Source organism: Notolabrus celidotus, chromosome 15 (assembly GCF_009762535.1).
Source record: "Notolabrus celidotus isolate fNotCel1 chromosome 15, fNotCel1.pri, whole genome shotgun sequence".
Taxonomy (NCBI): Eukaryota; Metazoa; Chordata; class Actinopteri; order Labriformes; family Labridae; genus Notolabrus; species Notolabrus celidotus.
In genome coordinates this window covers 11134182-11155629 of record NC_048286.1, presented here as the reverse complement: position 1 = coordinate 11155629, position 21448 = coordinate 11134182, and the positions used below count along the sequence as shown (strand labels likewise).

General features: G+C 39.8%; 1 protein-coding gene across 1 annotated transcript in view; it reads right to left on the bottom strand.

The window, feature by feature from the left end:
• Window positions 1–786: 786 nt before the first annotated feature.
• The window catches only part of prkci (protein kinase C, iota), a 41088-nt gene continuing 20426 nt past the window's right edge, over window positions 787–21448 (bottom strand). Inside the window, exons 4-18 of the mRNA XM_034703228.1 lie at window positions 20739–20789; window positions 20189–20274; window positions 19685–19822; window positions 19508–19562; window positions 17523–17575; window positions 16561–16737; window positions 12813–12910; window positions 11528–11614; window positions 11192–11327; window positions 10838–10925; window positions 8116–8241; window positions 7654–7733; window positions 7227–7316; window positions 2771–2886; window positions 787–2666 (exon numbers count right to left, since the gene is read on the bottom strand). Coding sequence (XP_034559119.1) covers window positions 2579–2666; window positions 2771–2886; window positions 7227–7316; window positions 7654–7733; window positions 8116–8241; window positions 10838–10925; window positions 11192–11327; window positions 11528–11614; window positions 12813–12910; window positions 16561–16737; window positions 17523–17575; window positions 19508–19562; window positions 19685–19822; window positions 20189–20274; window positions 20739–20789 — 1469 coding nt within the window. The 3' untranslated portion in view covers window positions 787–2578. The remainder of the gene's footprint in view (window positions 2667–2770; window positions 2887–7226; window positions 7317–7653; window positions 7734–8115; window positions 8242–10837; window positions 10926–11191; window positions 11328–11527; window positions 11615–12812; window positions 12911–16560; window positions 16738–17522; window positions 17576–19507; window positions 19563–19684; window positions 19823–20188; window positions 20275–20738; window positions 20790–21448) is intronic.

The following is a 21448-nucleotide window of genomic DNA, read 5'->3' as shown; positions in this document are numbered from 1 at the left end:
ACTTCCTCATAGAACAAGCACGAGAAGTTGGGGAAAGTGGGGTAGTGTTGACATTCGAAATCTCTCTCCAAACTGATGTTTATATTACAACTACCAACAGCAGCTTTAATCAATACTGGTTATTTGATGATCTTCTGACTGAACATTAAGAGCCTCATCACAAAATCTTGAACCCTGTATACAGTTGATGTACACACAAGTTAGCAACACAAAATATATATACATATCATAGAGCCATAAACTCAAGGTGCATTTTATAAATGATAAAATTGTGTATCTATAAATGCTTTTTTTTTATTGCTGATGATAATTGTGTTAAACCTTTGGTGTTTTTTGTCCATGTGGAGCTGTATTTTGATAGGATAACAGTTTCTAGAGGGGGTGACTGAATTTGTAAAAGCCTCAGAGTTCTTTTTATCACATAAACCTTCACGTTCCAAACAAAACACCTGATACATTTTTTGTGAAACAAGAAATCCACTCAACAAGATGATAAAGACAGTTTTTCTATCAATATTAAACATTTTTTCATGATGAAAACCTCAGCTGTCCTCCCTGAAGGTCTCTCATTTCAATCAAGCTCAAAAGACACTGAATACTACATTTCCAATAATGCAATTCAAGACCTTGTCTGTCTCTTGCAAGCAGTCTGTAGAGCCATACCCCTCCGTGTTTTGTTTTCTGTAGTCTTAAAAATCTGAAGTGTAATTCACGAGGGTCATATTCTTGCTCCTTACACAGCAGATAGCCTTCACAGTGAAAGACACACACTGACACAAGCACATATTACCACAAGGAGAGAAATAAAATGTTTATTTTGCCGTCTGTGTTTTTTCTTTGCACACTAATAATAAAGGTCAGCAGAGTCCTCCGGGTGCTGGACACCCCAAAAGCACAACCAATACAACAAGTAGTGTTTCCTCTGGGTTCATCCAGTAACATTTTGGAATCAATGTAGTGATAAAAAAAAAATCAAAATTTATTCTGATTTACAAAAAAAAAAAAAAAAAAAGTAACAATGGAGCAAAAGTAATGTGTAACAGATGAAGGTGTCCCTCCTGTCACCATGTGAGCCCCAAAATCTTTTTAGAGAGAAGCTTCTTCAGGACGAGAGTCCGGAGGGTCATGCACCATCGATCAGTGTCGATACAGTCAGAGGGAGGAGACTCAGCAGAGCCTGTACGTGCTTTTACAAAACACCTCATTCAGATCATTAACCGTAGATTAGATGTGGTAAAAATGCAGCTCTACAGACACAGTTTTTTTAAAGCCATATTGTAGGCTCAAAACCTCACTGCGCCATGGCTTTGGACTTCTAACCAAACTCTCATTTAAACAATCACTTAGTGTTTTGATTTACAACAAAACAGACATGGAATGAAGAAAGTACAAAAAAAGAAACAGACCATATTTTTCAGAAAGGCATAGTATTAAAAATGAGCAGAAAAACATCTGAATATATAAATTCTATGACTTAGAACAGCACATTTTCCTTACTGTACCTTCTAGTTCGTACCAGCATGACATCTTTCAGAAAAATGTTTATTTTTGGTCCTGTGTGAGTGTTTATTTCATAGACGGTCTGCACAGCAACACTTCACCTGTGCTCCTGCATTCAGGTGCTCCTCCTCCAGCCCGTTCCTCTGCACAGCGAGCTCTTTCATTCACAGTTTGAGAGCAGTAACTCATTATTAGTGTCGCCTGGATGCTGCTGCTGCTGTTCACGTTCCTTCATTCTGGGAGAAGGGACTGGACGCAGACCCCTTCTGTTTTCCAGATGTTGATATTCATCTAAAACAACAACACAGCCTGAACCTGTTTGGTTCTGTTACTCAGGCTGGACATTTAAACACTCAGAACAACATATATAATGACTGCTATGTTGTTAAATAAAAAAAAGAGAAAATATATAGATTTTTATCTTTTTGTCTTTTTAAAAGGCTAGTGTTATGATTGGTCTTTCCTCTACAGAAGGGATGTCGCCACAAAGCCAAATTCAAAATGACTTCATGATGATCCAGTTGTCATCTCTTGTCCAACTGTGGCTTGATGCTAAAAAGGCCTTCTCTAACGTTTATCCTCTTAGCAGATTCATATATATACAAATAAAATATGCATTGGAAACACCCCATCAGCTGAGAGGAGAGGATGTTCAGTTCATCTGTTGGGGGGGGATTTCAGCCTGCGGCCCCTTGCCTCAACCCACCCTGCCCCCGTTGTGTACAGCAACCTTGGAAGAACTTCGTAGCCTTGTTGGCTACCGAGAAAGAGGCCCCGATGAGAAGATTGATATCAGTGCAGATTTACATGATATAAAAATAATTAAGAAAGAAGGTAGGCTTAAGGGCAAGTGGTTATAAATGGCTGAGTGTGAGTCTGGTTTTGGCAAATAAGCGTTCTACTGTGCATGTGCGGCCCTCAAACAGAAGGTTGATGTCGTCAGGTTGTCTCGTAACCATGCAACTTGAAGACACTGAGACGCCACGTTACACGTGCATGAGAGTGTGTTTGTGTGTGTATTTCTGTGTGTGTATGTGTTTGGGAATGGTACGTGTGTGAGTGCAGGAGTTGCATCCCGTCACACGCACTCCTCGGCTGACATCAGGAGCGGGTTTATGTACTCGAAGCCTTCGAACTCAGACTGGTCGATCTTCTTCACCACATCACTGCGATGAAAGAAAGGCAGAAGATTCAATTATTATATGAGCACTATGAGTTTATCACAAAAACAGGATGTATTGATTTTAATACAATATGAAATAAAACTCACTCATCATCAGGTGTGAGCTGGATGGGCTCGTTGGTGAACTGGGCGTCAAAATTGTCCAGTCCGAATTCCCCTGAGATGTTGGGCTTGAAAGGAGGGACCACCTGCTTCTGCTCCAGCTGGAACAACACACAGAGCGGGAATCAGACACGGCACACTACTTTACTTTCCTCACATTAAAACACACACGCTCATGATCAACGTTCAGGCTGAGAGAAGCTGAACTAATGTAATGTTAGTCACTCAGTGCTTTGACAATCGATGGATAACTGATTATGTTTAAAGCAATAATGTCAACACTAGATTTACAGGGATGTCATGATCTGCATCTGTCTCTGAATCTGTGGTCAGATAGAGGAATAGAAAGTCACATACCTGCAGGTTAAGCTTTTCATACATATACATACAATACTTTAAATCGTGCATGTTTTAATGAATGTAACTTATGCTGTTTTAAACTTGCATGCCATCTTTCACTTGAATTAAAGTCAACAACTTGTAGTAGAAGAATAATTTGTTTCCATCACTTTACCTGCTTTTCTACAAATGGATCATGTTTCATGAATATTCTGTTTGTCTGCTTTCTTTCTCATTTCTATCAAACGTGTATTCTTCAATTATATATCAGGAACAAGCTCTTAAAATAAACGAGTAAGGACGGTCATTAAAAGAGGAAGTAGTACGGAGCTTCTCTGAAAATGAAACAAATGAAAGTTGTGTGTAGAGTGTTATGAACTAAGAGAAATTTAGAAGCACAAATATAAAAACTTTAAAAATAGAAAATATTTATTTTGCTTCCATTTAAAAGAAGAATGTCAAACATCCCTGAAAATGAATCAATAAGAACCAACACTTGAACCTTCGAGACACCTCTGCCTCAGTTTACACATCTTTCTGTAGAGGTTTCTCTCTGCGCCTCCTGTCTCTCAACTCTAACACTACTCGTCTGCCAGCCAACAACTGCTCCCCCTGCAGGTCAACAGGTGCACTGCGCGGTAAGCTCTGAGCTTTGTGTGTGTGTGTGTGTGTGTGTGTGTGTGTGTGTGTGTGTGTGTGTGTGTGTGTGTGTGTGTGTGTGCGTGCACGTGTGTGTGTGTGTGTGTTTGTGTGTTGGAGAGGGAGGGAGTAGGAGGGGGGGTGTAAGTTGATCCTCCAGACACCCTGACCGGCTGCTGGGTTCCTGCTCCAGACCAAACAGGGAAAAAGAGGTCATGGAGATCCCTGGCGAGCTGCCCTGTCTGTCCGTCTGCCTGTCTGTCATGTTATCCAGCAGTGCATGTCTGTCTGTACGTTTGTTAAGGTCACGTCTGTCTTCCTGTCCGAGTACAAACGTGTCCAATCTTTTACACGTGTTCAAACTTTAGGCAGTTTCACAATCTAATGTAGTTTAATTTAATAATGAAGCTAAAATATATTGATAATTAAAAGAGGACACAACACCACAGAACTTTAGTATGGGTCAGACAGAATCACACTGTAAAAAAATGAGATGATATATTTGATTACTTAAAATGTTAACCCCTGCACTGTTAGTTCTTAACCACTTATCATCCCAGAAAGCTAAGTGCATTTCAATAACCAGTCGGTCTAGTCAATAAGAGCCTCGTGCCGTGTTAGATCAAATTAATTTGCTGTCAGACTCCAGCTAAAAATAAACAGGCAGTTATCTTTTTGAGTAGTTTTGGCCACAACATGTTGTATTTCAGATTGTGACGATACATAAATCAGTCTATCCTCCAAAAGTGAATCGTTAAGTTTCTGCTTATTGAATCATTTTTGTCTTTTTATAAGGAAGAAGTGTAATTTAAAAACAGATGCTGGGTTTAGATTCTCAAATGTCTACTTTGAAATGATTGTAATTTTCCTTTTCTTTTTTAGACTTCACACCTGAAGATAAAGCAACATACATTTTTACTATTAACTATTAAACTGGTGAGATATTGATAAGCCTGTAATTGATAAGCCTGTAAGTAGTTTCTCACCACAAGTTCTAAAAATAACCCAGAGGGATTATTTACAGTTTTAGATGTCACACAACAGGAAGTGTCCCTGACTCATGAATTACAGCTTTTACTCATTGCTGAAAGCGAGAACAGGAGGTACCATAAATGACTGAATATTTTTAGTCTCAGTTTAACTTTCAGGGGGATTCCTTAAAGGATTCTGGGAGGATTCAGACAGTCACACACCAGACTCGAAACAAACTTCAAGATGAGTCAAGAGGCGTCAGTGTTAAAATGAAAGAGATTAGACTTTTTACCCCTCTTCTGTTTTGTGATGAATAATTGGTAATTAAGATTTGTTGCAGCAACTCGTCAGCTAAATGAAAAAAGGTTTTATTTTAAAAGAGCTTTAACTTAATGATCTGTGGTTTGTGTGATGATACTTCAGAGTCTGATCAGACAATCCTTCAATTACTGGTGTTCAAAATATGATGAAACATCCAGAAACTCAGAGGCTGCTTGTTCGTCCACATTCACTCTCAGTATCACAACCTTACCACTTAAACACCACATTTAAAAAAACGTCTTATTTTAATTACATGTCTGTGTTTATTTCTTATATCCATGGTGTTCGACTAGTGGGGTTGATCTTGTAACTTATGTTCAGTACTTTATTCCTACATTCAGTCCTGTGACTGACAAACGTAAACTGGCCTCAACGTTCATTTCTCCTCACCTAGTTTTAATGCTGAAAGTTGATGTGATGAAATATGTTATCAGACATGCTGAATTATTTTGTGAATTTATAAAGAGCATTTGTTCACCTCATGAATAACCTTTTAATCCTGACTTTAGAAGAATGATGACGGAAGGGTGATGTTTAAAAATGTTGACGTTTTCAGGCAGGGAATTAGCCTAATGGTCAAGTTGCACACCAATATATTTCCCAAATTTTCCCAGATTTCCCAAATCTCCCCCAGTTTCCTACACTGTCCTCTCCTCTATCATTAAAGGTGTAAAAACCCAGAAATATAACTTAAAAAAGAAAAAACGGGAAGTTCTCAAAGGTTCAGAGAGGTTGGTGCAGCTAAATTCACACTGTGGCCCTTTCAGGACTTTCAGGTCTTGTTATTTTTAAAGAACTTGTTGTTCACACTTGTGTCTCACACCTGTGTGTCAGAGCTCTCACAACTCAGTTCATAAGTGAGGAAGGACAGCTAGGTTATGCTTAAAAAAGGAGGAGTAGGAGAGGTCTTGTGTTCCTGTTTGTTTACACTCTGTAACTACAGCATGTGTTGGGATGTTTCCACAATACAAACACTACAGCTGAAAACAATATAAAGACAGCTGAGGCCAGCTGTAAAGAGTATGAAACAGAGACACTTAAATTGGACCACGCAATCTCTCATCCCAGTTGGTTCAAGTAATTTTTTCTGACAAACTGCAGTGTTCACACATCGGCTCACCTGACTTCTTGAAAACAATTTACCAGAAGGCTGATATTGTTGAATTGGAGGTCGTCTGTCCCACCTACCCATTCGAGCTGGATTAAGAGTGTACTTTATTTTCTTAAACTTGAAAAGATTAGGCTGACCCTGAGTGGCAAAGCTCATATCTTTAAAAAAAATCTGGGACCCTTTTTTATCTCATAGATCTCAATAGCTCAGCTTGCTGTATGTCTTTAGACGGAGCGTCACCATGGTGTATCTTACTATGCTTAGATTATTGCTTTCATCTGTTTTTTTTTTTATTATACTTGCTATTTGTCTTATGTTCTCCATTTTTGGAGTTCTATCGAGTTAATCTGGAGGGAGTATGTGTCGGGGAGGGGGGTTATTTGTTGTTTTGTATCCTCTAATTTCGGATGTGATTTTTTTTTTCTCTGTAAAAATTAATAAACAAAGTTAAAAAAAAATAAAAAATAAAAATAAATTTACCTGGAAAAACAGTCTAGCGTTTTTATTTACATACAGCCCATCCAGACAATGTCTGGACATTTTCAGGAGTGCAGTGTCCGTATGAAAGAGGTTACCCTTCCACAGGGTGTCTTGCCACACAGCCAATGGTGAAAGCTAAATGTCGTCTCCGTCAGATAAATGAAAATGACCTCAAATAAAGTTCTTAATCAAATGTCAAAATTCTACTCCTTCCCCATCCTTATCCTGCTGTTGTCAGTCTCCTGCCTGGCTGGTTTATTTCTACCTGTCTCTCTGTAATCTCATGATCCCATCACTAATAACCGTCTGCTCCGGCAGAGCTTCTGCACCCGCAGGGCGGCACAGAGAGGACGGCACTGCTGCACTTAAATTTGACCTTCTGCTGTCTAGTAGCAGCTTTCTGTTTTTCCTTCCCTGCAGAATCAATATATGGATTGATTTTGACCTATTTGGCACAGCATGCAATGATGCCCATCATTTTAAAGCATGATGAAAAACTGTGATGAACTAGGCAACCTAAGAAGAGGAAGGAGAGAGAGAGGCACAGAAACATGGCAGGAATACAAGTGAATGACTCACGAGGTCCCAGTCGACATTTCGGAAGAACGGATGGCCCATGATGTCAGCAAAGCCGGTCTGAGGGTGGCAGCCTAGACGCTCCTTTGGATCCTGTGGGAGTGAGGGTGAGAGGAGGGTGAGAGACAGGGTGAGAGATGGTGGTGCATGAGACGAGACAAGAAGGCAGACAGCGAGGAGAGGATGATGGAGAAAGGTGAGAAAGGAGAGAATTTGCAGGAAAGGTGAAAAGGAGGAGAGGAGAGCAGAGGAGGAGGGGGAGAAAAGTAAGAAATATGATGGGAAGGTGAAAAGGTGTAGAGAGAGTGAATGCAAAGAGAGTGAGGGATGTCAGCTGACTCTGACAGAAGCTGTAATAATGTCACTCTCATGGGCCAGCAGCAGCCAGCAGTGTTTAAGATTGATCCAGACCCGTCTGACCCCTTCTTACCTTGTTGAGGAACCCCTTGAGAACGCTGGCAGCTTTGACTGACAACGAGCGGGGGATCCTGATCTGTTTTTCCAATATTACTGCAGGAGGTGAGAGAAAAGGGGGGAGGAGGGTGAGACAGGCAGCCTCCTCAGGCTAAAATGACAAGATGATGCTCCTGCTGGTTTGGAACATGCATGCAGGCGTGTCATCGTCGTCTTTAACAATATGACTCAGTCTGCAACATTTTACTTCCCATAATTTAAACTCTGTTCTGAAAACCCTGACACGTGTATATACAATGAATCTATAGACTAAAACACCAGTACTCACACATGTCTCTGCGGCAGATGGCATGTGCCTGGTGCCGGGAGAGGCGGCCATTAGAAACGTGTCAATAAGAAGGTGTTGCATGCTTCCACTGAGCTGTTTTTTTTCCCTCCAGCCTTAAACCTGAGCGGTGTGCGTGTGTGTTTGTGTTACCTTGGAAGAGGTAGTCTTCTGTGTTCTGGTCCGGGTTGTCAGAGCTCCCAACGATGTCAAAGGGCGACCGGCCTGCCATCATCTCAAACATGAGCACGCCCAACGCCCACCAGTCCACACTGAACCCTGAGGACACATACACACACACATGTTGAATATCCTCTCTCTGATCTGATCTGTGTCTGCTAACTTACCTTTCAGTTATAACACTACAGGCATTAGCAATCCCCCCTCATCTGAACAGACCTCCTCTATTGTTTTTAATTCCTCTCATTTCTTTTTTGAAATTTTCCTTTTTTGATTCTCAACAAAACAACTGATACTTAAAGCATCAGAGGGGCTATTTGATTTGATTTGATGTGATTGTCACTTAATCTGTCACGTCTGCACTACGTGTCCTAAATGCCTGTATAATTACAAATATTTGTAACGAGTGTCATCATTTATTTCTTTTTGTTTACTATTATTACTATTATCATTTTCTTTTAGTTCTACTTGGTGCAACGTCCCTGTCACTGCAACAACTGAATTTCCCCCTAGAGATCAACAAAGTATGACCTTATCTTATCTTAATTTTCCTTAAACAATTTTTGGACAATTTAGAAATTTAATTTTCAATCTTTCAGCCCCACTTTGTAACTGTGTTCGCTAGATTTACCTGTATATATTTATTGTATCATTTTAATCAACAGTCCCGTTTTATTTTAGTGCATTTTATAGTCAATCCCATACACCTCCTTTCATTTGTATTATTTCATTTGATCTTTAATTGTTTTAAACTCCAAATCAAAAAAAAGAAAGAAAATGTATCATATTCGATGACTTTTGATACCCCTGAAGCATCGTTGTTTATTTGTTTTGGTTCTTTATTTCTAAATGTCACTGTAACTGACTCGATATCATTGTAAATGAGGGTTGCCCCTCAATGATCTCTCGAGTATAAATAAAGGTTGATTGATTGATTGATTGATTGATTGATTGATATACAGCTTTAACTAATTTTTAAAAAAGAAGAAAATGTTGTAAATATAATTATATGAATTGCTGAATAGAATTGTATAAACTGCTGAAACTATTAAAAACATGTTAATACAAAGGCAGTGATGACAGCGTCTGAGTGTTTTTCATAAGAGCAATAGAAAATGATTGACAGGTCAAAAGCGGATCTTAGCTCTCAAAGAAAGACAAAGTAAGCCTGAACCTTAACGACAGAGATGTTAAAAACATGCTCATTACCTCGTACATTTTAAATTACTCCTTAGAAAACTGCAACAAGCATACCAGGGAAGAAGTGTTACTATAGCAACCCCTCCCACCATCATACCATGGTTTTGTTACATGCTTTCATTACATGACTACAAATTATTTTCTTTACTGCTAATGGCTTTTCTCTGCAAACCACCGGAACTTATTGAGTTATACAAATATATAATTACAGTTATGTTCATTCACTTGTCATGGAAAGACATTTTGTTTGAGTCCACATGATCTATTTTTAAAAACTAAATTCTGCATAGAAGGGTACAGAGTGTGAGGAAATGTCCATATTTTTCAAATTTGAACATCGTGATGAATAATCAAAAACAATAAAGTTTACTTTTTAACATTTACAACTTATTTTAGAAGAGCTTTTGCCAGTAAAGACTGAAAGACGCTCTGCTTTTCATTTAGTCTAATTAAAGTTCAAAGCCTGAACCTGCAGCCTGAAAAGGAGAGGAGCATCACTACATCAGTAAAAAAAAACAACGTGTGAGTAGAAACAAAAGGTTTTGATAATAGATCCTTCAGTGTCCTAGCAACAGAGAACCAGATCAAAAATGAGACTAATCAGTAAATAGATGAAAGTTTAATTTACTGATGATGGGTTATTGCATATATTACAAAACTCATCCAGAGTTCACTTTTCTTTTGGTTTGATGTAAACTAAATAATCACAATAATTGTTCCTCAATGTGCAGACAGGATCCAGGAAAAAACAGTACAATATGATTAACTAGATGAAGATTAATAATGTCATTAGATCAGATTAAAGAAGCTGTCTATCTTTAGAATGTGTCTGGAAAAATACAAACATGAGTAATGATCTTTTAAACACTGAGATGAACCATTGGAGTTATTTTGTGTTACTAATTCAGTCATTTTGTAGGAGAACGGCAAAAAGGGAATTTTAAGTTAATTTGATGCTGAAGTCAAACACATGTACCATATGCGTACTTATACATGCATAGTTTTCATTCAGCATGTATTGCAGGTTTTCTCTAACATGCCAGTGCAATAAAAGCATGACCGTTTAAAATGTAATAAGAGGTGACTCCTTGAAGTTTCTTCATCGTTTCCTTGTTTGTTTTCATATCTTTTTTTTTTTTTTTTTTTTTTTTTCCCCCAAGTTATGTTTTAGGGCATTTTTGCCTTTATTTGATAGAACAACTGGAGACAGGAAATGTGGGGAGTAGAGAGAATGGGAATATATGCAGCAAATGGTTGAGGCCGGGAGTCGAACCTGCGATCGCTGCAGGCTCTGTATATGGGGCGCACGCTTAGACCACTAGGCCAACAGCGCCCCTATTTTCATATCACTTTGAGGAAGGTATTTCTGATTGTACAGATAAACCAGGTGTATCACTGGAGTAGCATCCATAATCATGACAAAATGAAAAAATGAAAAAATGATGCCTTGTATAGCAGATGAAATGACTTGGTGCATGCGTCTCATGATTCTCACCGTAATCCTCTCCTCTCAGTATTTCAGGGGCGATGTAATTTGGGGTACCACAGAAAGTGCTCGTTGTGTCTCCTGGTCTCAATCCCTCCTGTTAAAGAAGCACATGTTACAATATCATTTAGCAGACGCTTTTATCCAAAGCGACGTACATACGAGAACAAGAACAACACAAGCAAAGATCTAGACAAGAGGAAACAAGATCAGTACGGGTAACAAAGTGCTTCAAGTCCATTTGATCCACATGATCAGCCGTGAGATTTCAGAACAGACTCTAACTCAGCTCTGCAGCTGCTGTCATCCAAAGTGTATAATGACATCATGTCTTCATCATACAGAGTGAACGACAAACCCAACCTTGCACATGCCGTAGTCTGTAAGTTTGATGTGTCCCTCGGAGTCCAGCAGCACGTTGTCCAGCTTCAGATCTCTGTAGATGATTCCCCGCTCGTGGAGGTAGTTTAGTGCCAGGCTGATTTCTGCAGAGTAGAATCTGAGAAAAGATTGGAGTAGATTTTAGTAAGACTCCAAACACAAATCACAACATCAGTTTTATTCATTTTATTAACACCTGTAAGGAACAGGAAGGAACAGCCAAACCCTCCTAAACCCATATCAAAATCATATTCTCATATTCCCAGTGACAGAGGAAAACTGCAGAAAACCATTCAAAGTGACAGAGTTGGAGTTTACCTGGCATGTTCTTCTGGGAGTTTTCTTTGCCTCTGCATGTGGAACATGAGATCTCCACCGTTCACATATTCAATAACAAAGAAGAGTCTGAAAAAGAGGCACATTTTTAAGGTTAAGTTTTCTGCATGAATACAAAATGTAATGCAGTTTTCTTTAAATGGACCCCAAAACAATCTGTGTATATAATCTTCTGTTTATCAGGAAAGGAAAAACACAACTCTCCTTTAGTTAGATAACATCTGATCATTTGGCAATAAACGTGATTTCATGTTTCACTTTTAAATTGTAGAACACATATCGAACAATTTGGTGTACAAGACTCACTTTGTATTCATTTTTCATCATCCAAAGCTTTGCCCTATACACTGGTGCAACTATTAAAACAGTATAAATGACACCGGAGGTATTCTTAAGTGTAATGGTATTTTGCCCGGAAGATGGTGCTCGAAGAAGCAGGTAACCACTCTAATGCACAAGTCATGCTGAATACATAGGCGAGGCGGACCAGTCTAGCTGAATGACTTTTTAATTATGCATTTAAAAGAAAACAGGGGAAGACAATCCTCGTGGTGAGAGTCTCAGCGGATTGGTAGCGAGCAGTGGGTCAATCCGTACCTCATAGCTATCACAGCTACTGTAGGCTGTGCTCAACTACCACACAGGTAGCTGGCAGCACGGCACTAACAGATGTTACTTGAAAGAGCTACACATCTGCATTAAGACTTCACGATGAGGAACGCAATGGAGGTCTTCACGCAGGAACATGGTTTAAGTCTTCAGTTTAAATACTATTATTTTTATTTTATTCATTTAATAATTAATTATTATTATCAGTATTATTTGTATTCTTTTTATATTATTTTTTTGTTATCATTATTATAATTATTATTTTAACTTACTCAATTTCTCACTTACCTACTCAACTATTTATCTTTTAATTAATTAATTATTTGTATTTAACATTTTTATCTGTTAATTATGTGATTAGCTCAATTGCTTCCTAATATTTGTTTCCAGCATTTTCTCTCACTCAGATACTCTCAAACACTGTCCTATATGCTACCCTTGAACATACAAAGAAGTACATGAAGAAAAGCTCTCTCAAAGCACTAATTTATCTTGTTTTGTTATCACTTTAGAACTTCTTCTTCATTTGTTATGACGGAGAGTTTTCCATAAGAAGTGGCCCCACATAACAGACATCATTAACATTGTTAGAAATATTAAGTTGTGTTAAAAAGGCATCATTATCAGATAATATTGGACTCCTGGATGACTCTCTCACCTGCTTTCTGTCTGGAAACAGGAGTGGAGGCCGACCAGGAAGGGGTGATTAGAGGCCTGCTCAAAAACGTGCTTTTCTGTTTGGACCCAGTCGATGTCCTGGAAGAGAAACACACAAGAACACACCCAAAAATACATCAGAGATAACACTGTCACTGTATCCTTGAACTTAGAAAAGCTGAATAAGCATGGCGCTTTATCGACCATCCTGCACACATAAAGGCTCCAGCCTGTGCACGGCGGTGTGGTGCAGAAGAAAAGGGCTGAGCCGGTAGAAGCAGGAGGCGGCCTCTATCGATGGCTGGGTGATAATATGTCTGGACACGGATGCTGCTCACGCTGACAGGGCAGAGGACAGAGGAACACTTCGGCATTGATCGAGAGCAGCTTGTCAATTTGTCAATCACGCTAAGTGCGTCTAATCAAGGCTAACTACTCCCATCGCCTGTGGCTGTGCTGCTACATGTGTACGTCAGGATCAATTTTTGATGACATGATGGTTTATCTGCACCTTCTTAGAAAGACTGATGGCTTGGACGAGGTCTGTCAACTTAACTCAAAGTGTTTCAGACGAGATAAACAAGATGAACGTTCAATAGCATGAGACACATGTTCGTTATGCTATAAATAACAGCCTCCATTGACTACGCTAATTGTATTAATTATACATGGCTGTGACAGAAGACTGATGAGTGCTCTATTAACTAACCTTCTCACATCTCAATAGATAGAGGCGCTGTGTTGGTGACACACTGGACTGACTTAAAGGGACAGTTTCACTTTGAGGCATGGTTCTTTTGTGACTGTATTCAAATGTCGTACACAGGGCGTAAAATTAACCCCCGCCAAGCGCCAATGGTGGGTAAAAAATTTGTTTGGCGTGTAAAACAAAAACACACATCCGCCAGTGGCCGATGGAAAATTTTGTATTGCATGTGAAGTTTTGTTTTCAGACTTTCGCCCATTTCTCATTTCTTTCTTGGTACGTTGAGAACGGCATGACGTCAGCTACTGGAGTTCTATTCATTCCCTTTGCTTGAACAAGCACAGCAGGAAGAACGTTTCAAGGGAGGCGTGGTGATACACTGCCGGCGTGAAGCCACCACAAACAAAAAGGATAAACAAAGAGGCAGGAGACGATCAAGAAGAGGAACAGACAGCTAAACGGAGTAATGTCACTATATGATGTTTCAAAGAAAACTGGAAAATTGATGAGGCTGGCCAACCTCGGTCCTGGTGGATGTCTTTTTATTCTTTTCCCTTTTCCTGCAGGTTAAATAGAACGTTCCTGTTAAAGATGTGAGACAGACATTTGGCTCACTCAGTCAATGTAAAAAGTTTCACTTTTGAATATTTCTAAAACATGATGATGCAGCAGTCACCTTGAAATGAAGTATAACCTAATAAAGTAGAAATAATCTAATTTCATCTGTACATAACTGTATTCTTTAAGTGATGCTTAAGTTGGATTTTCATAGTAAAAAAGGAAGGACATTATTTTAAATCAAATAAGGCATGATTTATTTATTTGGCTGGTGAAAAATATTTTTGGCTGGTACATTTTTGGAGGTCACTAGCCAATGGCAAAAGAGGTAAATTTTACACCCTGGTCGCACATAATCAGACTGCTTCTACATCATGAGGCTCACCTGCTGCTGTAAAAAAGAAACCTCTGGTCATTTCATAATGAGTCGAGTATTTGGAGTTACTTTTTACACATACTACTGATAAAGTCCGCCAATACAGTAGACGCAAAGAGGGTGAGAGAGAGAGAGAGAGAGAGGCAGAGAGAGAGAGAGAGAGGCAGAGAGAGAGAGAGAGAGAGAGAGAGAGAGAGAGAGAGAGAGAGAGAGAGAGAGAGAGAGAGAGAGAGAGAGAGAGAGAGAGAGAGAGGCAGAGCAAGCAGCTGTGTGCAGCGAGAGAGCAGAGCAGTGTGAGTGTGTGTGCATGTGTGTGGAGAAAAAGAACTGCAAGCAGGCTAAGCAGTCGTTTGTGAACTCAAATAAGGGAGAGAACCAAGCACAAAAACAAAAATGGTGAAATATGAAATAACCTGCAAAAAACAGGGTGAATGCAAAATGAGTGAGTCTACCTGTGAGGCAATGATTTAGCTTATTTAGCCACATTAATTACAAAGCACATCATTTAGTAGATTTTTTTAAATGCTTGACAACCTGAACAGATACACAATGCGACAGAATGTCTTAATCAATTGAGCCCTATTGCTTTGCGCCTCGTGGAAAGCTGTGAAGTATATAATGCTACTTATTCAATGCCGAATAGAGCTACTTAAAAACTGCAGATGTTCTGTATTCATGATTAATTTAATGAGAGCTGAAGGTGAACTCATTCCTGCTCTGCTGCAGGTCACAGAGCGTTGACAGAAGGTTCGGGTTGAGATCAAAACTCTCCCTGGTCTTTTTCCAAACACGATGGATGTGAGGTAAATCCTAGGGACCTTAACAATTGATCATGTATGGAATGATTGATTGTCAAGAACTTACTCGAATTCACATTTTGGATTTTGATTTTCTATCATGTAGAACAAACATCATGTGGTCTCATATTTCATGCAGCTATTGGGGAAGTTTTCGGTGTAAAGCGTGTTTCGGTGTGAATCAGCTGACTAAGGTGTTGTGCACAGCGGAAACACTCAGCTGGGGACTGTGGTCGAGCACCAGATCTCCACAGGGAAGCAATACATACACAAGAAACAACGACACGAACACAAAGGTTGAGAACTTAACAAAGGACGATTCTCCATCTTTGGTTACAAAGCAAACAGACCGGTGGGATGGCACTGATGTTGCTGGCAAGTTAGTATGTTTGCAGACCAGCAACATCAGAGCCGTCTTAGAGTGTTCTCTGACCACATGATTAGTTTTCTCGATAAGAACAAGAAGCTAGAAAACTGGACAGAGTGAGTCTGAAACATGTTTCTGTTCAGTTCTCTTGTTGCTGTAAATCCACACGTTGCAGTCTGAGCCTTCACTTTATTTGACTATGTGTCTGCGGTGTCTTTTTATGAGACTGCTACACAGTTTGATATTCAGCGTGTTAACATTTTGTATGCATTTATGTGATCTATACTAATACATTGTCATCGTTACACCGTACAATGACAATAAGGAATATATATCTAATAACCATCAGCTATTCAATACCCTGTGTTGCTGAGGAAAATATGATTTGGGGGAAAGTCGCCTTTGGTCTTGTTTTTGTCATAGGAATATCTGAAAAAACTTGTAAAGATTGACAATTGATTGGTAATGTTTCCAAAAATCGATCGTAGAGAATACTTCAGATCGACATCTCTAGTAAATCTCTAACTCTAACCCTTGTGAGTAATTGTTTTATGAATGTTGTAAAAGTTATTGTTTTGTTGACTTTGCTGAAGTCCACCCAGACTTTGGAACAGATGAGTCATAATAAGTTTAGTGTAGGCTTTAGATTACCAGGTTCAGTCAGTCTTGTTAACAACTTGTTAGATTTTGTTTTTATATACCTCACCAGTTTTGGTTTCTTTGTAGACGCCTGTAGTGTCAGAAAGAGGCAACAGAGACAAGCTGAGAGAGATTATGAATGAGAGATTCGAGGCAGCTGTTTCTAACTGGAGCTGATTCAAGTTAGACAAGGCCATCAGAGCAAAGCCTGAACTATCACTCCATTCAAAGCACTGTATGTAGAACAGACTAGCTTTCGCAGCGCCAATACTTTGACTCCGACGGCATCATTGTTATCTTTTTTACCTCGTCGTCGTTGACCAGCTCCTTCTTCACCACCTTCATGGCGTAGATGCGCTCCGTCTTTTTCAGCTGTACCAACAGCACCTTGGCGTAGCTGCCTCTGCCGATCACCCTCAGGAGATCGAAGTCCGCCAGGCCCAGGCTGGAAGGCGATTTCCCCGTGTCTCGACTGCTGCCCGCCTGCGAACAGTCAACACAGTGTGAGGGACATATATAAAAAAAAAAAAGAACTAATTCAAACAAAATAATATAAAGTAATCACAAACTCAGTCTGTAATTTACGAGTGAGTCTGAACGTTTACACAGTAAATCTTTGTAAGAACTTTACTGTACATGTTTAATATAAATAAGCTGCCACCAGTGTCTGGATTCCTCCTCCTCTAGATAAACCTGCCTACCACTTCCACTATTTTCTCCCCTCCTGTAATCTGTTCTGTAGTGAACCTTTCCCACTATCTATCCATCTAACCTCCCATCACATGACAACCCCCGTCCCCTGAGTCAGACATGGACTCCTGGATAAGATCATTTTGCTCTCCCTCTTTTATCTCTGTCTATCTGTGTCCAACTCGATCCATTTCTTTCCCATCTTCAGTTCTCCTGCTCGGTCCAACAACCCCCTCACCCTCTCCTGCAGCCCCAAACTACATCCTTGGCCATTAATCAGCCTCTGGTGTTAAGAGCTGTGATAAAAGGTTACTTTATTAGCTCCACCAAAGGAAATCAATACCCACACAGCACTGTTAGGGTGCCTACGTCTGCATGCGCCCTATATCACAAATGCGTAGCAGGTGGAAGGAGAAGAAGAAAAATAACCCTGCTTTCAATTACAGGTGATCTCATGCTTCTCTCAAAATCCACCCTCTAAATATACATATTCACACACTCATGAATCTAGACTACAGTGACAGATTGACAGACTGTGAGTCACACATTATCAGCGTTTGAAAAGATTCCTCTCTCACCTCTTTCTCTACTCCTTCGAACGGCAAGCTTTCTCTGGGGTCTTTATGTGGGCCTGAGAGAGCGAGGAGAAAGTGACAGACAGACAGCAGGAGAGGGGGAGGCAGGAAAGGGAAAAAATAGGAGAGAAGAGGGAGAAAAAGGAGGTGAGAGACAGTCGCACGCTTTGTTCACAGCCCTGCGGTGCCAGAGTCATTCCCCTCTGCTTCGACAGAAAAGAAAATACCCTTTTTTAAACACCTTTTTCAACAATGCAACAAAAGCAGAACATCTTAAAAACGAATCATTTCTTTTATTTGAACAAACATGCAGAAAAGAAACACGTCCTCTCTTTTTAAACATTGATTTTGAGGCTTCAAAAAGATTGTCTTGTCCCCAACAGTTTCCATACAATCGTTGAGGTTGCCCCCCAAATATCTCCAGTAGAAGGTGTTTCAACAGCCTCGCTAACAATAGTATCAACAATCTTAAGCTCTTTCATTCCAGTCAGCCTCAAAACCACCTGACTGGACTTAAGTCTGGTGCTGTAGGTAAACCCCAAATGCAGCTTTTAGCCTGGGAGGCCCCTGATGTCTTCATGCCAACAAGGCCCCGAGCTCTGTGTGTTTACGCAGCAAGAACAGTATAGCCTGGAGATGTTCTATATTTCTCTGGAGTCAATAAATCCCATAACCGTATAAAACCAGTCATCAATTACTAACACGCCTAATGTGTGCGTTAGAAAACACATCATTGAGTCACTCTTTGTTTAGTGAAACTTACACTTATTTTGAATTGATCATTAGTGAACCGAATCTGCAGGGAAATTAGTCTCCAACATATACGTCTTTAACATGCATTTTAACCAACCCTTCTGCAGACTCTGTACATTTTTCCGTCTTTAATTGATCATATCACTATAATTTTACATCTGTACATCAAGCTGACATATTAGAATTACTTTATATTGTTATATATTGGTCTCTACAACATTAGAAATTACACAGAAATATATTGCATGAGCCTTCAACCTGACCAAGTTTTCAATCTGTGATGGTTTCAAGCTTTGATGAGTTTGAATGAAACCTAAAGTGCAAAATACTGATATTATAACGTTAGTTACACCAGGCTTCACCTGTTACCTGTCTTTATAACATAGAACCACTCAGCTCGAAGTCAAGATCAGCTATATAGATAGCTGTCTGGGGCTGTTTTTTAGAGTCAGTCATTGCTTGTAAAATGTTCTTATAAAAAAAAAAATCAATAATTGAAATGTGTTTGTGACTTGTTTATAAAGATTCAAATCTTGTAAAAGGACAAAGTGGCCTGAGGCTAAGTCATACATTTGCTGGGAAAGTGAGAGAATATTGGTAGATGCACTAACATACAACTGGTTTTGGTCCTTTATTAGAGGATTTGTTGACAATGTCAATAAAAAGCACGTCAGCGGCTTAATGTTCTAAGAGAAAAATATGAGCTAGCATGACGAGAGGGCTGATGGCTTTCAAAAGTGAGATGTTAAAAAAACAAAACATCCTATCCATCCTGGACTCATACATCTTGTGCATCAAAATAAGTGTGATATTTAATGAACAGTGTTTGGATTTAAAGGCTCAGTTTCCACTAACAATAATTTTAAGACAAAGCTTAAAAGTCCTGCCTCTTCTTGATTTTGATTTGTCAGTTTTAGAGAAGTGACAATGAGAGTCACAGTGCTCAAAAAGTTGAACTGTTTTCAACTGAGTGCCTAGTGCAGATACAAATAAGTGCAAAGGCATTATTGCACTAAGACACTGAGCGCTTTTAACACTGACCTGCATTAGTTAGTATGAAAAATAAGCACTGCAAATACAAAAGATGTCATTAGTGGACACAGGCCCTTAATTTACTTTATCATATTAATATGCTTCATAACAAAAACAATTTGATCTTATTAAGGAGAGAGCTTCCAGTGTAACTATGGACCCCTTTAAAATTGTGTATACACGTCTGTATGTGTTTGTGTTACCTGGCAGTTCAGGTTGGTCTAGTGGACTCGATGGTGGGCCGGGCATCATAGGTTCCTGGACAACATCATCAGTCATTATCAGGATCATCACAGACACAAAAGGCCATCTTAAAGTGTGTGACTCATTGATGATAATGATCCACTTCACACCATCAAGTTAATCGTCACAGCTCTCACCTGAATCATCGGTCGACCACACTCCATTGTGACCAGTTTATGGCACTTCTTGTGCACTAGCAGTTTACAGTTGATGCATTTGTAGCCTTGTCTTCCCAGACCCCAGATTCTGTCTGCACAGATGGCACAGTGGGCTCTCTGGAAAAAAACCATCATCACAAACAGAGCACACATTATTGTCCAGGAATTGCTGCAGAGACTTCGATGGCTTATTGAAGATGGAGCCCTGCTGGCTGAGGATTAGATTCAATAAGAGCCATTTTTCACCTCCATCCCTCTCACTCCATCAATCGATATAAAGACAGATTACAGACGGGCAGTGAATGCCTCACTTTTCTTTAAATACATGTTCAGAAACCAGACTTTAAATGTGCACTAGACATCTCCCCCAGTTCAATACATCAACATGGAAAATATGGGAAATGCACATTTTATATTTAGCACATGAAAAAGCAACCTTACAGTGCAAAATACTATTTAATTAAGTGAAGTGTCATGTCTCACCCTGTTAAAGCGCTTGGCCTGAAAGGCGTGACCACTGGCATAGTAAAGTTTCCTCCAGCGCCGGGCTCCACGCCGGTATATAGACTCTGTGGAAGGAGTAAAAGCAGAGCTGAGTCTTGCTTTGTCTGTGTGTATCTGTATAATCATGTGAAAATACAAACCACAGCACTTTGATTTCTATAGAAACGTATAGGTATAATACAACTGTCTCCCAAAATAAGAAAATATTTGAGATGAATATAATTTCACGAGCAAATTGATTTATTTGTTTTATTGGACAGTATTTTTTCCCACATATTTAATTCAGAAACTCACATTTTCCAGGAAGAACAAATATTTATTAAACATTAAAACACTTCAGACACAAAAAATAACTGTAAAAGTATATTCAGTCTCTGTCTTAGCTCATAAAGAGGCATCAGTTTGAATTTAAGTCTGCTTCAAATCCAGCTGAAGTCTCCTCACAGCAAGTTGAAGTGCCTCTGAATTAAAATGGAACACATTCATCCCCCACAGGCGATCAGATAAAACTGAGGAGGGTTTGACTCACTGTCTTCTCCCGGACAGGGCATGCCAGGTTTCTCTGGTACACAGGGGAAAACTGGAGAGCAAAGGAAAGAAACAGTTACATTTAAAGTCAGATTATTTCTGGAAAATGGGAATCTGACGTCAGTCATCTTTGAGTGATGTTTCAGACTATCTCCCATTACGACAGCAGTTCAGACAACCTGCAGCAAACGGGTCGCCTCAAGCACTTCATTATCAAATTCTCTCATGTTGTTTTTATGACGTAGGAAGCGTCTGTGTGTGTGTGGGTTTGTGTGTGTGTAAGATACAGTGAAGAAGGAACAGACTCAATCCTGTAGAAGCAGACTAAGATTATTTGTGTGTATGTGAGAGAGAGAGAGACAGAGATGAGCCGAGCCAGACTGGGGGCAGTGTGAGTCAGAGGCCAGGCGTGGGCTTCAGCCGACAAGCTCGTTAACGAGAAGACCTGGTGACCCCCCAGGGGCAGTCACACATCCTCTCCTCCACCCCCTCCTCCCCCACCCACCTCCTCAGTCATCCTCTGCCGTTATTCTGTACTCTTGAACCCTCACCTCTGATTTGATTAAAACTTTACATTAACCACACAGCCCCCGTGTCCCCTACCCTCAGGTTACATGCTTATACACACAGAGTCTGTCAATCAAATGTGCCGTGTAACTCAATAGACACAGGCACAGGCACACGCACAGACACAGACACAGACACAGACAC